Raw genomic sequence first — 14,102 nt, 5'->3', positions numbered from 1 at the left:
GAAAACAGTTTAGACCAAAACAGTCCATCTGGCATGGGCAGTTGTTGAGATATGTATGAAATATGATCGTTCCAAAAAACTTTGTCTCACTCACATTGGAGTTCTAGCATGGTCCACTGGCTGCAATCCACTGCCCTGCATTAAACTGATACAGTGAAAGAGTCCACCATATTGCTGTATCCATGCTGCATCTATATGCCACAGGCTAAAGGACACACTATTGCATCATATCTCTATACATCCACACATATCTCTCAGTGGACATGTATGCCCAATGGCCACTGCTCACATAACAGCAGCGCTGGGCACAGCAGACATATTCTTAAGCTTCTTAGTGTTCCGCTGTTGTTAAGCAGCCAGAAGTCCGTTATTGGTGTTCTGTGATGACACAGGTAGTGGGAGTAGGGTACGAAGGAAGAAAAGAAAAGATTGGTTTCATATCTCTGGCTAGAGATAAGTCAATTAGCAGGTATTGCATATTGTAGCCTTAAATTGGATCCAACCTACAGGTGAAATGTAAAAGAAACTAATGAGTGGCTGGAGGGAGTTGGAAAGGAACTTGTGTTTGGATGGTGGGTGTGCTGCTTAGCAGGAAAAAACACAGCTAGGGAGAGTTAAGTTCCACAGCTGTCATGCTTCAAAGCAGTGTTTCCCCTACAATGTATTCATCAGCGGTGCAGCGCCGCTCCTGGAATTCAAGCGCCACTGCAAAAAAAGTTGCCTAATTAAAAAAAATTTAAAAAAAACACATGCAAGTGAACTTCAGGAACAGCTGCCATTCGTTCAGGTTTGAGGTCAACAAATAATAGTAGGCTAAAGTTGAAGGCGCAGTCAGGAGATCATGGAGATTCCACAGGAGATCATGCTTGTTTGTGTTTAAGTTTATTAGCAGACGCAATTTTGTTCAAAAAAACGTAGCCTACATTATGTTAACCAAGGAACCAAGTAAAACACGCCAGCGAGGTAGCTCGCCCCTACCTTCAGTAGCCTATTTCCAGATAAATCCACGCATTGTTTCATTTTTGTTTGTGATATAGGCAATGCTTTCAAGCCCTGTGTTGCTAAAATACCTAGGCTGTGAAACTAAGGTCTAGCTAGCCTATTGGTGGGTTTAATTGAATTTGAGTAATAGGATACGCAACCATTTACATCTGAATAGTTTGTAATTCCTGTAGAGCCCACCAAAATTATAGAAATGATACAAGACACTTATCTCCTATAATCCAAGATAGATTTTCTTCGAGTTTTTGAACATTTATTTTACCAAATGACATGGGAAACATAATTCATTTCATCCACATATTCTTATGCACCATGCACAACAACGCTGCTAAATTAGCTTAAAACCATAGCCCCACGCGCAGTCACGGCCTTAAAGTGACAGGCACTCAATTCGACTTGCAAAGCACCAATACAGTGTAATGACATGAAAGAGAAGTCTATATAGTTTATACAGTGCTGTGCAAAAGTTAAGACACCCATGCTGAAATTGACTAAAGGGAGGAATAAAAAACATATTTTGCCTTTTGTCTTAATGCCTTAATTAAAAAAAAATAGGACATCAATTATTTTTTAATGTGTCATATATCGTAAATAATTCTGAATAGTAATAGTTTGTACAGTGGCTTAGCCTACAGTGTACAGTGGCTAATTACTAATAATGTAAATGAAAAAGGTGAAAGAAAAACATGAATGAATAATCATGCTTTGTAAATGCTTGTGTTGATGGTTATGTCATAATTTGTAACACTCAATCTGTCCATTTCTTTCAACATTTTCTTTTTTTTTTTTTGGGAGGGGGGGGGGGGGGGGTTCCTACAATCAACAGCACCGCTGCTGGAAAATTTTCTAGGGGAAACACTGCTTCAAAGTATGTAGGGCCAGGGTTATAATGTAGCTTGACGGTCCAAGACAGCAGCATACACTGAATATCTCATTTCTGACAAATGGGAAAAAGTGTATGAGTATGTTTGTGCATGTTTGCCTATGGATGTTGTGTGTATGTGTGTATGTGTATGTGTATGTGTGTGTATGTGTATGTGTATGTGTATGTGTGTGTGTGTGTGTGTGTGTGTGTGTGTGTGTGTGTGTGTGTGTGTGTGTGTGTGTGTGTGTGTGTGTGTGTGTGTGTGTGTCATGGGGCTGTGATGGGCCTCGTAGCAAACAGCAGTTATCACACTGGAACACATCTGTGCCCTGGAATGTGTGGTGTGTGTTAAGCTGGTTTCCATGCCGATCCTGCCCTGTCGCAGACCCCTTCATGCCCAGCCTGGCACACACCTCTGATGTCTCCCTTCAGGTGCTGCCATGGCAATTACTGTGTGTGTGTGTGTGTCAGTGTGTGTGTCAGTGTGTGTTTGTCTGAGTGAGAGAGGGAGGTAGAGGTAGAGACAGAAAGACAAAGTGCACATGTGTGTGTGTGTGTGTGGGGGGGGGTTGGGGTTGTTAGAGGTCTCTTTTGCTTCCACCTCCAGCACCACTGCCACAAAACAGATCACACAGCTCATCTGAATAATATTTCACAACGCTAGCCAGCCATACAGGAACATAATGGGCCCGGTGAAGAATTCAATCATTTCTGATTATCATCATTATTAATAATGCCGCTTAATTATCATAACAATGAGAAAGGTAATAAATGAGGATGCTGAAGGCCGACCAAGGCAGTCGCAGCTCAATCACTCCTGGAGAAAAAGGGTAGAGGGGAAAACACAGAGAGAGAGAGAGAGAGAGAGAGAGAGAGAGAGAGAGAGAGAGAGAGAGAGAGAGAGAGAGAGAGCTGCTGCAGCGACTTTTTTTTACCCTATGGCACCAACCTCAGAGGGTGCAACTTCATAAAAGGGAGAGGAGAACTCGCCCTAAAACCTCGGGATTACCTGCCAAGGTGGTGGATCTGCAGCTTTTATTGGTTTAGGGTGATGGAAGTGTCATGTTTTCAGATTACCCAGCAGAGATGGCGGTGCGTACCAAATTCTAATGAAAGCTTGATCCCGCCCCGCCACCAGCCCCCCTTCCTGCCCTCCTAAAGCCGTCTGAGAGCACGTTCGGCACGGCGAGTGGAGGGGGTGAGAGGAGCTCAGTAAGCACCGAGGAGAGGAGAGGAGAGGAGAGGTGAGAGGGGGGCAGAAGAGGAGGAGGAGAAAAGTGGAAATGAGTAAATAAATGAATAAATAAACAAGGGTGGCAATCAAAAAAGGTTTTCCTGGCTTTGGCACAGGGAGGGAGGAGAGCGAGGCACAGGAAGCAGTTCAGGTTAAGCTCATTATTCCGCAGTGTCTCAGAGAATGTCAGACTGTTCATCCCTACTCTCTAGCCTGCTCTGGTGTTTTCTCTCCTTCTCTCTCTCTCTCTCTCTCTCTCTATCTCTATCTCTCTATTTTGTCTTTCTCTTTCTGTCTCGCCCCCTGTCTTCTGCCCACTCTCCCCTCGCTCTCTCCAATTGGTGTTAAACTCCAGAGGATTTTTTTCCGGCTACTTACGGATTTGGCAGTGGCCGAGATGTACTGGACCACCATCTCGCGCTTGGTGCTCAGGTCCTTCCCCCGGAGTGGGGCCTTGCGCTCCTCGTTCAGGTTCATGTCCTCCTGCAGAGGAGGAGGAGGAGGGGGGGGGGGGGGGGAGGAAGAGGGAAAGAGAAAATAGTACCGCAACCGTCAGGACAGGATGACAAAGACATGTTTACACGCAGACAGAATGATGATAGGACAGAGGCAAGTCAGTGCACAATATGGCACTCAGTGATGGGGAGATATGGGGGAAATGTCTCCCCAATAAAAGACAATGAGGGTGCACACCAGAGCGTGATATTTACACATAGCAATGGAGCAGCAAAAGGACATCAGGCAGGGGGACTGACAGTTATGTGATGGTGGTCATAAGCAATATACGAGGCAAACAATAGGGAAGGGCTTTGATTTCTCAACAATAAAAATGCTTTATACTTGATTTCGAAAAAAAAAAAAAGTTTCAGTGTTCAGTGTGTCGGCATTGCGCGTGAAATTTAGGTGGGACGCAATAGACAAGGGAATAGGGTGGAGACGCCAAACACATGTTCATCAGGTCTGCTCAGGAAGACAAAGAGAACCTCACGGTGAAACAAAGACCACCTGAAGCAGTTTCAGCAATGGAGCTATACTGCCCTCTAGTGGAGAAGAGAAGGAGTTGTTTGGTTCGATGTAGACACAACAGACATCAACAGTCTGGTCTGGTGGTGATAAGTCTGCAGGTCGAAATAAGTGAATATTCATATATATTCAAATTTCAAATGAGCACACAGACAAATTTGCAACTGAGGGAAAGTGGGCAAAGCTAAGCTAAGTAGTTTAAGGTCATTTAAATATAGTTTGACAGCTAAGGATGTGAGCCAATGTGACCTATATTTCCCCAATTTTATGTCTATGAAGGGTACAGGCACCATTTTATTGATAAAATCTCAGATTTTGCCGTAAGCATTTGAGTACTTTCTATCATTTTCACCTCCTACTTTCCTCCAGCCAAGAGACTTACTAATCAGTCCCTGAACCTGGCTAATTCAGCTCTGTAATTGCCATTCACTTCACTAGATTAGACCGAGCACTGTGAATTGTTATGTGGGCAAGCTCGAGTATGAGCTGTGGGCCTGCAAAGCGATCAGCAAGCTCCAGCCAGGGCTGGGACTTGGTGTGACGGGGTGGGTCTTGGTGTGGGCAAGTCCGTTTCCATTTCCCTACAGCTCTGATTTATGTGCCCCAATAACCCAATATATTATTGTGAAAGATATTACCAACATTTTTCTTATTCTATTGTTGTTTTATCTTATACATATATTTCCCTTTTCATGGATTTGACATGAAAATGAAGGAAAACTATATCTATGGGTTTTTAGGAATCTTTTAAAATATGCTGTTTTGTAACTCTGGAGACTCATGCAGTAACTGTGTTACCATGAAAAGCAGGGTTCCTGCTTCTCCTGTGTGCCTTTATTAATTCTATCTGGAGGAGGCTTGGGACAGGCTCAGGTAATTGAACCATGTTAGATAACGCGACGCCTCCAACCCCAGAATACACACACCGGCACCCGTGCACTGGCAGAGTGCACACACTCCATAGCTGATATGCGACGTCCGTCCACATCCAATACAGTCCAGTCCAGCCACAGAGGTCCAGTCCAGTTGTGTGCTCGGGGTGTGTGGAGCAAAAGGGGGAGGGGTGGAGGTGACGTTGAAAGGGGGGGGGGGGGGGGGGGGCACAGAGCGAGCATCAAAGGTATAAACGCATCCCCGAGGTCCCACTTGTATTAGCATTGCTGGAGCCCCCTCCCGAGCGTGGCGCTGACGCTGGAGAGGAAATGACTATTTGCGGATGCACACCATTAGAGAGGCGGGAAGGGATGGACGGAGCCATGGAGGGTCTGTGCGCTCCGAGCTGATGACCGCCCGCTTCTCCCATGAGCCTCTGCTGCCCAGGCTACTTAATGAGACCCCATCATGTCCGTCTTGCACCACTGACAATGCGGTGGAGGAGAGGGAGGAAGGGGAAGAATAAGAGAGCGCGCCCCTCCATCCCTGCATGGATATTTTATTGTCTTTCATCTCTGGCACCGGGGGTTATTTTGCCATCCCTTTTTCAATGGGGCTGGCATATTGGGCCACTCATCTCTGCTTTAAATGCCCCTGTGATGAGAGGCAGAGCTGCCGAGCACTCAGGCTGGGAGAAAGGGGAGAGAGTGGGGTGGGGTGAGGGGCACTTACTGCTCCAGCAGAGAAGTGCACATAAAGCCCCTTAGAGCAAGCGGCTTCCTGTGATGCGCCAGTTCAAAGCCGGAGGTGGGGTTAGATGACCTCCCCTTTTTAGCTGCTTCTACCCAGGATGCCATGTGCCGTATTGGTCCTGGGGCACAGCTACACTGTTGCTCATGAGAGAGGAGTGTCCATCACCACACTCCGTCATCTGCCTCCACTTCCTGTTCCAACGCACAGGAGATCTACATCCACGACCCACCTCCACCTCCACCTCGTGGCATGCTGATGGTGCAGGAGGGGTGAGCTTCTTAAGAGACCCTTGCTGATGTTAAATCCTGCCTCAAGGGGGCACAGCAGGAAGTGAAAGCACGTCTGCCTGCTGTGGGTGGTGGCGCCAAGGTCCCCAGACTCTTATAAAGACTTACTGTGGTGTTATTTTATATCCATTCAATAGGCCAGCTGTGCACATCTAAACAACCAAGGACAATGCACAAATAGACTCACACACCCACATTCAAAATGCACTGTGTAGGCCAACGTATTGGCATTCTTGGATCAACTCACTGCGCTACATGAGATCAGAAGCCAGACTAGCTCATTTACTTGCCATTGCTTAACAGGGTATAGCATCAGCCCCACCAGCCCCCCTGCCTCGTCTCACAACCCCTTTCATGACTCGCCAATATTACTTCAGGAATCCCATCTAGTGCGAGTCCCCAGAGCAAATGCAAACTAAAAAGCTAGCGTGTGTGTAGTATGCATGTCTGATGCAATGAGAGTGGGTTTGATTTTTATTTATTTTTTTATTTTGTATCACAGCATGGTAGATGCCTTTCATACGATGGAGATGAACGGTCTCAAAATCCCTCCTTAGCCTCTATGTACATGTAAACAATCAATAAATTATGAGAGGCTGATTCTGATGACGAGCTGCACGAGGCACGGCGGTGACTGACACGAGACCCGGCGTTCCGATATCCTCCGATTCCCTCAACCAAACTTGTCCCTCTTTTTCCAGGGTCACAATCCCACAGCTCCCAATGGGTAGAGATGAAGGGCTAATGTCCCCTCACCAACACATTCATCGCGTGGTATTACTCTTCCAATAAATATCTATGGACCAAAGATTCTAGAACAGAGCTCTGTTCTAGAATCTTTGCTATGGACCCTTTCAAGAGAGTTCCATTATCAGCATCATAGTTGGCCCCACAAGGCTTCCTTTTTAACATTCCATATGTTATCTTAATGTAGAGGAAGTAGATTGGGGCCCAAATAGAACGTTCAAGCATTGTTTTTGTTTTTATTGTTGAAAGGGTCTATTTACGCCCACTCGCTCTCCTTGTGCCTTGCCGTGTATTTCCGCGCGCAAGACGCAGGGCCTCTTTGTGTCGTTTCTGTCGCACAGCAAATTGAAGAACGCGTTTTAATGTCATGCCATCTTGAGAGCAATTGAAAAGCGAGGTGAGTGACAGCTGAGTGACTGACATGGAAAACAAAGCTGCAGTTGATGAGACACAGCATGTGTCACTTTTGCAGGTAGGGTAATATTAAGACATTGGGATGGCAAAACAAAGGAAAAAAACCGCAGGGCTGCAAAACAAATTTAGCTTTTCATTTCAACGGAAATGAGCATGAGGTCATCAGTCAAGCAATCAGGAGAACTTCACGACACGATATTGTTTACATTAAGGCTAAATTAATTCAATTTGAATATTTATATTTGTGTGCTTTTTAAAATAACTGTTTTCACCGAAGTACTGAATGCTGCGGAAATCATTATAGTCACTCAAAATGCATCAGTCTTTTTATAGCAGGGGAAGATCACGCGCATGTTAACATCTAGGGTAAAAAATAAAACGTTATACATCTCCACAGAACCCATCTGGTATGATTACCAATCAGATAAAGTTTACAAAACAGGTTGAAGTTTGTTTCTATGTGCCCTAGATCAATGACAAGTGGAGTGTCAGGCATTAGGGGGTTTGTGCTCTTGAAAAGCACATTTATACAATATATAATTGTGAAAGATATTACCAACATTTTTCTTATTCTATTGTTGTTTTATCTTATACATATATTTCCCTTTTTATGGATTTGACATGAAAATGAAGGAAAAATATATCTAACAGGATTTTAGGAATCTTTTAAAAAATGCTGTTTTGTAACTCCGTTACCATAACTCCAAAAGAAAGTGCCTTGGAAGGACACTTGATTTAGTATATTTCATTTGAAAATGTTTGTGAAAGTATAGGAAATATTCTCAGGTTAAAATGTGTACGGTAACTCCGTTACCGATATAGTGACGGTGGGAGTTACCACGTGATCTTCCCCAGCAGCATAAATATGATGCATAAATGTTCCACCCCATGTCTCCTTAAATAACGAACAAACAGGATCTCATCAAGACCTGGGAAACAGCACCAGCAGAAATTGGTGATAAATAGACCAACCACTATGAGGCACTGCTCATCAGCATCCACTAGAGTCTCCAGGACATTCAGAAGCCCATGTTTCACCCCCCACCTGCCAGTCTCCAGTTGAGTGATGATCTCTTACTGGGACTAATCATGCCTTTACGAAAAGCTATGTACAGCTACGTTCAACTCGCTCTGACGAGGAGCAGCAGGAACCAGCAGACGAGCAGACGGCAGCTTTTCACACGTCCTGAAATGCTGGTGCATGCTGGGAAATCAAACAGCCAGCAAGTTGAGCGAGGAATCCAGAGCACTTGATACCGATATCCTGATGTAATTACTGTGGAAACACAAAACCTACAGGCATTACGCTCAGCGGGATCTTTACTTATACTGATGGTTCAACTACTCAACGGAGTTCAATTAAGTTTGACAACTGGCCTCCTGGTCACATACAGGAGAACTTCCAAAAGTAGTTTCATCAAGTGTCTTGCTGAGGATTTCGGATCGATCCAGCTCACCCACTTACTTACCGTCAAACTGCTGTTCTTTAGTGCTGCATAGAAGTTAAAATGCATGCTGTGTGGCAATGCAACCCCATATTCTGCTCTTTAGTGCTGCATAGAAGTTAAAATGCATGCTGTGTGGCAATGCAACCCCATATTCTGTTCTTTAGTGCTGCATAGAAGTTAAAGTGCATGCTTTGTGGCAATGCAAACCCATATTCTGTTCTTTAGTGCTGCGTAGAAGTTAAAATGCATGCTGTGTGGCAATGCAACCCCATATTCTGTTCTTTAGTGCTGCATAGAAGTTAAAGTGCATGCTTTGTGGCAATGCAAACCCATATTCTGTTCTTTAGTGCTGCGTAGAAGTTAAAATGCATGTTGTGTGGCAATGCAACCCCATATTCTGTTCTTTAGTGCTGCATAGAAGTTAAAGTGCATGCTTTGTGGCAATGCAAACCCATATTCTGCTCTTTAGTGCTGCATAGAAGTTAAAGTGCATGCTGTGTGGCAATGCAAACCCATATTCTGCTCTTTAGTGCTGCATAGAAGTTAAAATGCATGCTGTGTGGCAATGCAACCCCATATTCTGCTCTTTAGTGCTGCATAGAAGTTAAAATGCATGCTGTGTGGCAATGCAAACCCATATTCTGTTCTTTAGTGCTGCATAGAAGTTAAAATACATGCTGTGTGGCAATGCAACCCCATATTCTGTTCTTTAGTGCTGCATAGAAGTTAAAATGCATGCTGTGTGGCAATGCAACCCCATATTCTGCCTAATTCCCAACAACAACAAAAAAACAAGCTCTTCTGTGGCACCACCCAAAAGCAAATGTTTAAGTTCCTCAAGGATCACTTTTGCACTCACAGAGTTTGTTTTGTGGTCTAACCACCCCCCGCCACCCCCCCCTAACATCTAAAAGCTGGACGGCAAGCTCAAAGGGCATGTCCGCAGAGCGGTCTGGTTCTGGTGTTGTCTGGACCGTGCTGTACTGGTGAGCTCTGTTCTGTCTGTCTGGAGCTCGCACAGCTCAGTGATCAGGAAGCAGCAGCTCCACTGGGGCTCAGCTGCAGCTCCAGACCCTAAAGCAGACAAGCAAAAGCTTCCAAAAAAAAAGTTATAGAAGAAGACTAGAAGGGGGAAAGGGGGATACACCCAAACAAATATATAAATGAAAAAAAAATAAAAAAAATAATAATAAATAATGAAAAATAAAAAAAAATCTTCAAAACACACTGCAGCAAGCCAAGGCTCACAAGGCCTGAGAAAGTCAGACAATACAAACTCTTGACTTGACAGCCCATGCACTACAAAGCCCTTCACTGTTTTGCAGTCAGCTCCACCCCTCCACCCTACACCAACACCCTCTCCTCCCAACGCTTCTGCCTTTCAGTTATTTCAAACAGCATGCTGGCACCACAAGGAAACTGGATAAAGAGACAGAAGCAAAAAAAAAACTTGTTATAACCTCTGACAGCCCCTGACCATGCCCCTGAAAACCAGAGACACAAATGGAGTCAGACACTTCTGTAGTCTGCTTTGCTGGCAAAGACTCTCAGGGTTCTCGCAATTAGTGGAGAGACGCACCATACTAAGCCTGGATGAGAGAAACACACTTCACACTGAAGGCAGAAGAAAAAAAAGGCAGCCCGGGAATGAGACATGCCCAAACATTGTAGATGTGGGCGAGGGTATCTGCGGCAATGCCAGCAATGCCAGCACACTCCCAAGAGTCCAGTTCAAAAGGGGGCTTTGGCTATCGCCGAAGGTGAGAAGAGGTCCAGTGTTGTCTTCAAGGGTAAAACGAGAAACGGTGCATTGTAAATGGGGCCCTCTTCGTAGGCACCCGCAAGGTTGCAGCCTTCTTGAACTTGCTCTCCTGCTGCTGCATGGGTCCGAGATCTAAGCACCTCTATTCTGGTGGAGTGGAGAGTCTGTTTCCCTGAACAGAGACCTCTGTGAAAGTTTCATTAAATTGGTATTATTTGGCAGAGAGGTGAGGGGGGAGAATCTGAACTTAGTTGATTTTTTTTATTTTTTTTTTTATTTTGTTTTTATTTTATTTTTATTTTTTTATTTTATTTTTTTTTTTGTTCGGAGAATGGAAAAAGGGACGGGGTGGTAGGGACTGGACACACAAGGTATGAAAAGAGTAAGACTCACCATCATCTTCTCAAACAGGTCGATGATTTCCTTCTCGGAGAGGTTCATGGAGCTCATGGAGTCGATGAAGGGCTGGGGTTTGGGCAGCTCTGCCTGGGGGGACAGGGGGTCGGTGGGGTGCTGGATGAAGGGCTTCTCCTTCTTCCCCCCTTGCTTGCGGAAGCTGGTGATCCGATCACGCTGTGGGCACAGTGGAAGTCATGTCAGAACAGCCCAAATGGCGTGCTGATAAAGTCCATCGTTTTTGACAGACTTGAATGAAAGAAATGTTAAAAAAACAAAAAAACGGGAGCAATTTGCACAAATGCAATTCTAATTGCACAATTCACTATCAAAATGCTGGAAAAGTCATGAATTAAAGTGATATAACTTTTGATCAATCCAGCAGGATGACAAACTTTGCACTTACCTGTCTTCTTACCATTTTCAATGTTAGTAAGTGGATTCTTTACAAATGGCAACATTGGTATTGACAAGTGAAGTTTCTAAACCTACATTGAAGTGAATGGAGGAACTGGAGAGAATGTTCAGAGCAACAGAACACTGTGTGCATCTAAGAGCTACAGAAGTGGACGATGAATGGCCACGGCTTCATTAAGTTCTTTATGTGTGACGGAGGAGGATTAAGGGGAAATGCTGACGGCACTTGTCTGTTTCTACCGGGTAAGGAGAAAAGTGAGCGAGATGGAGAGAGAGAGAGAGAGGGAGAGGGAGAGGGAGAGGGAGAGAGAGAGAGAGGGAGAGAGAGAGGGAGAAGGAGGTGTGGTGAGACATGCCAAACCATGCAAAAGGTTACTGTTAGTAGTTTTTGGTTACATGGGTCAAGGTAGGGGTCTCATGCTTGTGTGGACGACATTAAAAACAACCAATGAGTTAATGCTGACACTCTGTTTTGCTATAAATGGAAACGCTTGTGGAAGGAACATGTGTCCAATGTCAGAACGGGGACCAAATTTGAAGGATTCTTCTGCATTGAGTAAATGGGTCTTCAAGACCGCAACTGAGTCTTAACTGTTCTCTGTACACTCACAGGCAGGCTACACTAGGCACATAACTGAAGCATTTTGTTCGTGGAGTGTAAAAATACTTTTTAGAAGACTGGTCTAATCTTTTCGAATGTAAATGCCACCATCACATCAGGGGTAGCCAGTTCGACTATATTGAAAGCTAATTGTTGTAGTAAACCCTCTTCAAACAGAACGCTTCAGTCCTGTGATTGGTGTAGCCTGCCTATTAGAGGGCCGCCTAGCGCAGTGCCCAACAATAATGAGGGTTGGTGGGGGCAGACATTGGCACAGGTGTCAACAAGTGTTTCTGCTATACAGTATCTCTGTGCATGCAGTCATGGTAAACAGAGATGATGATGAAACAAACAAACAAACAAACAAAAACATGAACACAAAACATGATGCAAAAACCAAAAGCAAAAACCGAAATTAACATGGATACACACAAACGAAACAAACCACCTTACCATGTCGTCAGCCAGTGTTTTAATGTGTATATTCTGTTGAAGGGAAGGGACATTAACAAATAAAAAATGAGGACCCAACTGAAAGCATCACTAAGTGTGTATGGCCTCCGGGGAACACATACACACAGAGACACACATGCAAAAGTGATAATTTGCAAATCAAATGAAACCCCACAAAGCATGGACAGACTGACGCCCCATATGTACTGTATGTTGGTGTAAATAGTTGGTAAAGGCCAGAGACAATTGGCAGACATATATACTACACACATCAGACGTAAGGCCCAGCACATTGTGTCTGACCCAGTGCATCCTCTGTTTACAGAATTCAGGAAATTGCCATCAGGAAGGAGGTACACAGTTGCAATAACAACCAAAAACATTTACAAAAAGTCATTCATACCAAGTGCAATATCACTACTCAATTCACAATAGTCCATGCAAGATATCCATATTCATCTTCTTGATACCGGTCTGTTGTGAAAGTGTTATTTATTGTTGTTTTTAAGGGTGACTGTGTTATTTGTTTGTTGTATGTATTGTCTATTTGTATGTATGTATTGTCTATTTATTGTGTCTGTATTTTAGAAACCCACCTGTGGAGTCAAAGACAAATTTCCACTCTTGTGGACAATAAAGCTATTATTATTATTATTATTATTATTATTATTATTATTATGTGACCACTGTGACTCCCATTGTTGACCTCATTTATCTTGGATGCTCCATTCACGTAATAACCTCCTTCTGTTCCATCGCTGACACTGTGGGCAGCACAACTTTGTTGACCACTTACAAATTATTTTTGTTATCACACCCAAACCAAAGCAGTAAATCTTTTAAATCATGCTGAGCTGCATACCAGTGGATTATCCAAGTTTAAGAGCCCCCTTTGTGATTGCACAGTTTTGATTTGATTTGTTGTTCAGTTGATTTCGCTTGTTGAGCTCTTGAGCTGCTTCATCAAGTCCTAGTTAATAAAATCTCCTAACAGATTTACCCGCAAGCCCGAGGAGAGGGTGTAGTGCAGCATTTATTCATACTGCCTCTACATGACACGGCAGGTCCCATTGTGGTTCTGTGATAACTTTCCACTCACAGACCAGACCTGCTGATCACCTCTTGTAACAGCCATCTTTCCTTTCCAGAACATACATGCAGGACCTTTGCTCTAAGTGACCGTGCCTCCAGATTCAACATGAAAGTAGCTAAGGCCTTTCACTCCATACTCCAGTTCACACAACTAAAATGCATCATCTAGTATCGAGTCCCCTACACTACCCACCCACACACACACACACTCACAAACAGACACACCCACATATAACACCACTTTACCAGAGCCCTGTGGCTTCGTTAAGCATGGCCATTTGCAAGAGGCTCCATGCAGGCAGCAGAGACATGGCGCCATATGCTCAGTGTGCCGCGGAACACTAACGCGTGCTGATCTGGCGCAGGGCTGCCATAAAGAAGGGCCTCCCGCAGCTCCACGCCCCACTCTCTGAAGTGAGGCCATCCTTCCTCTCTCTCTCTCCCTCTCTCTCCTCTCTCTCTCTCTCTCTCTCTCTCTATCTCTCTCTATCTCTATCTCTATCTCTATCTCTATCTCTATCTCTATCTCTCTCTCTCTCATAAGCAACACACGGCCCTCTCGCTGTTTGAGAGGCTGGTAGGCAGAGGCAACAGTTGGAGGAGTAATTTAAAAAGAAGAGGAAGCCAGGGAGGACGTGGTGGTGGGTTCAAATGGGGGGGAGGACGTGGCGGTGGGTTCAAATGGGGGGGAGGACGTGGCGGTGGGTTCAAATGGGGGGGAGGACGTGGCGGTGG

At 44.6% G+C, this 14,102-nt stretch overlaps 1 protein-coding gene across 1 annotated transcript in view; it reads right to left on the bottom strand.

Moving 5' to 3' along the window:
* diaph2 (diaphanous-related formin 2) overlaps window positions 1-14,102 on the bottom strand; it is a gene marked incomplete at its 3' end in the record, with an annotated part of 154,502 nt that overhangs the window by 124,649 nt on the left and 15,751 nt on the right. The window contains exons 3-5 of the mRNA XM_042073980.1: window positions 12,276-12,308; window positions 10,802-10,981; window positions 3,480-3,584 (exon numbers count right to left, since the gene is read on the bottom strand). Coding sequence (XP_041929914.1) covers window positions 3,480-3,584; window positions 10,802-10,981; window positions 12,276-12,308 — 318 coding nt within the window. The remainder of the gene's footprint in view (window positions 1-3,479; window positions 3,585-10,801; window positions 10,982-12,275; window positions 12,309-14,102) is intronic.

This window comes from Alosa sapidissima, chromosome 20, assembly GCF_018492685.1.
Source record: "Alosa sapidissima isolate fAloSap1 chromosome 20, fAloSap1.pri, whole genome shotgun sequence".
NCBI classification, from domain to species: domain Eukaryota; kingdom Metazoa; phylum Chordata; class Actinopteri; order Clupeiformes; family Clupeidae; genus Alosa; species Alosa sapidissima.
The sequence above is the reverse complement of the archived record's forward strand: the minus strand, read 5'-3'. Positions and strand labels throughout refer to the sequence as shown.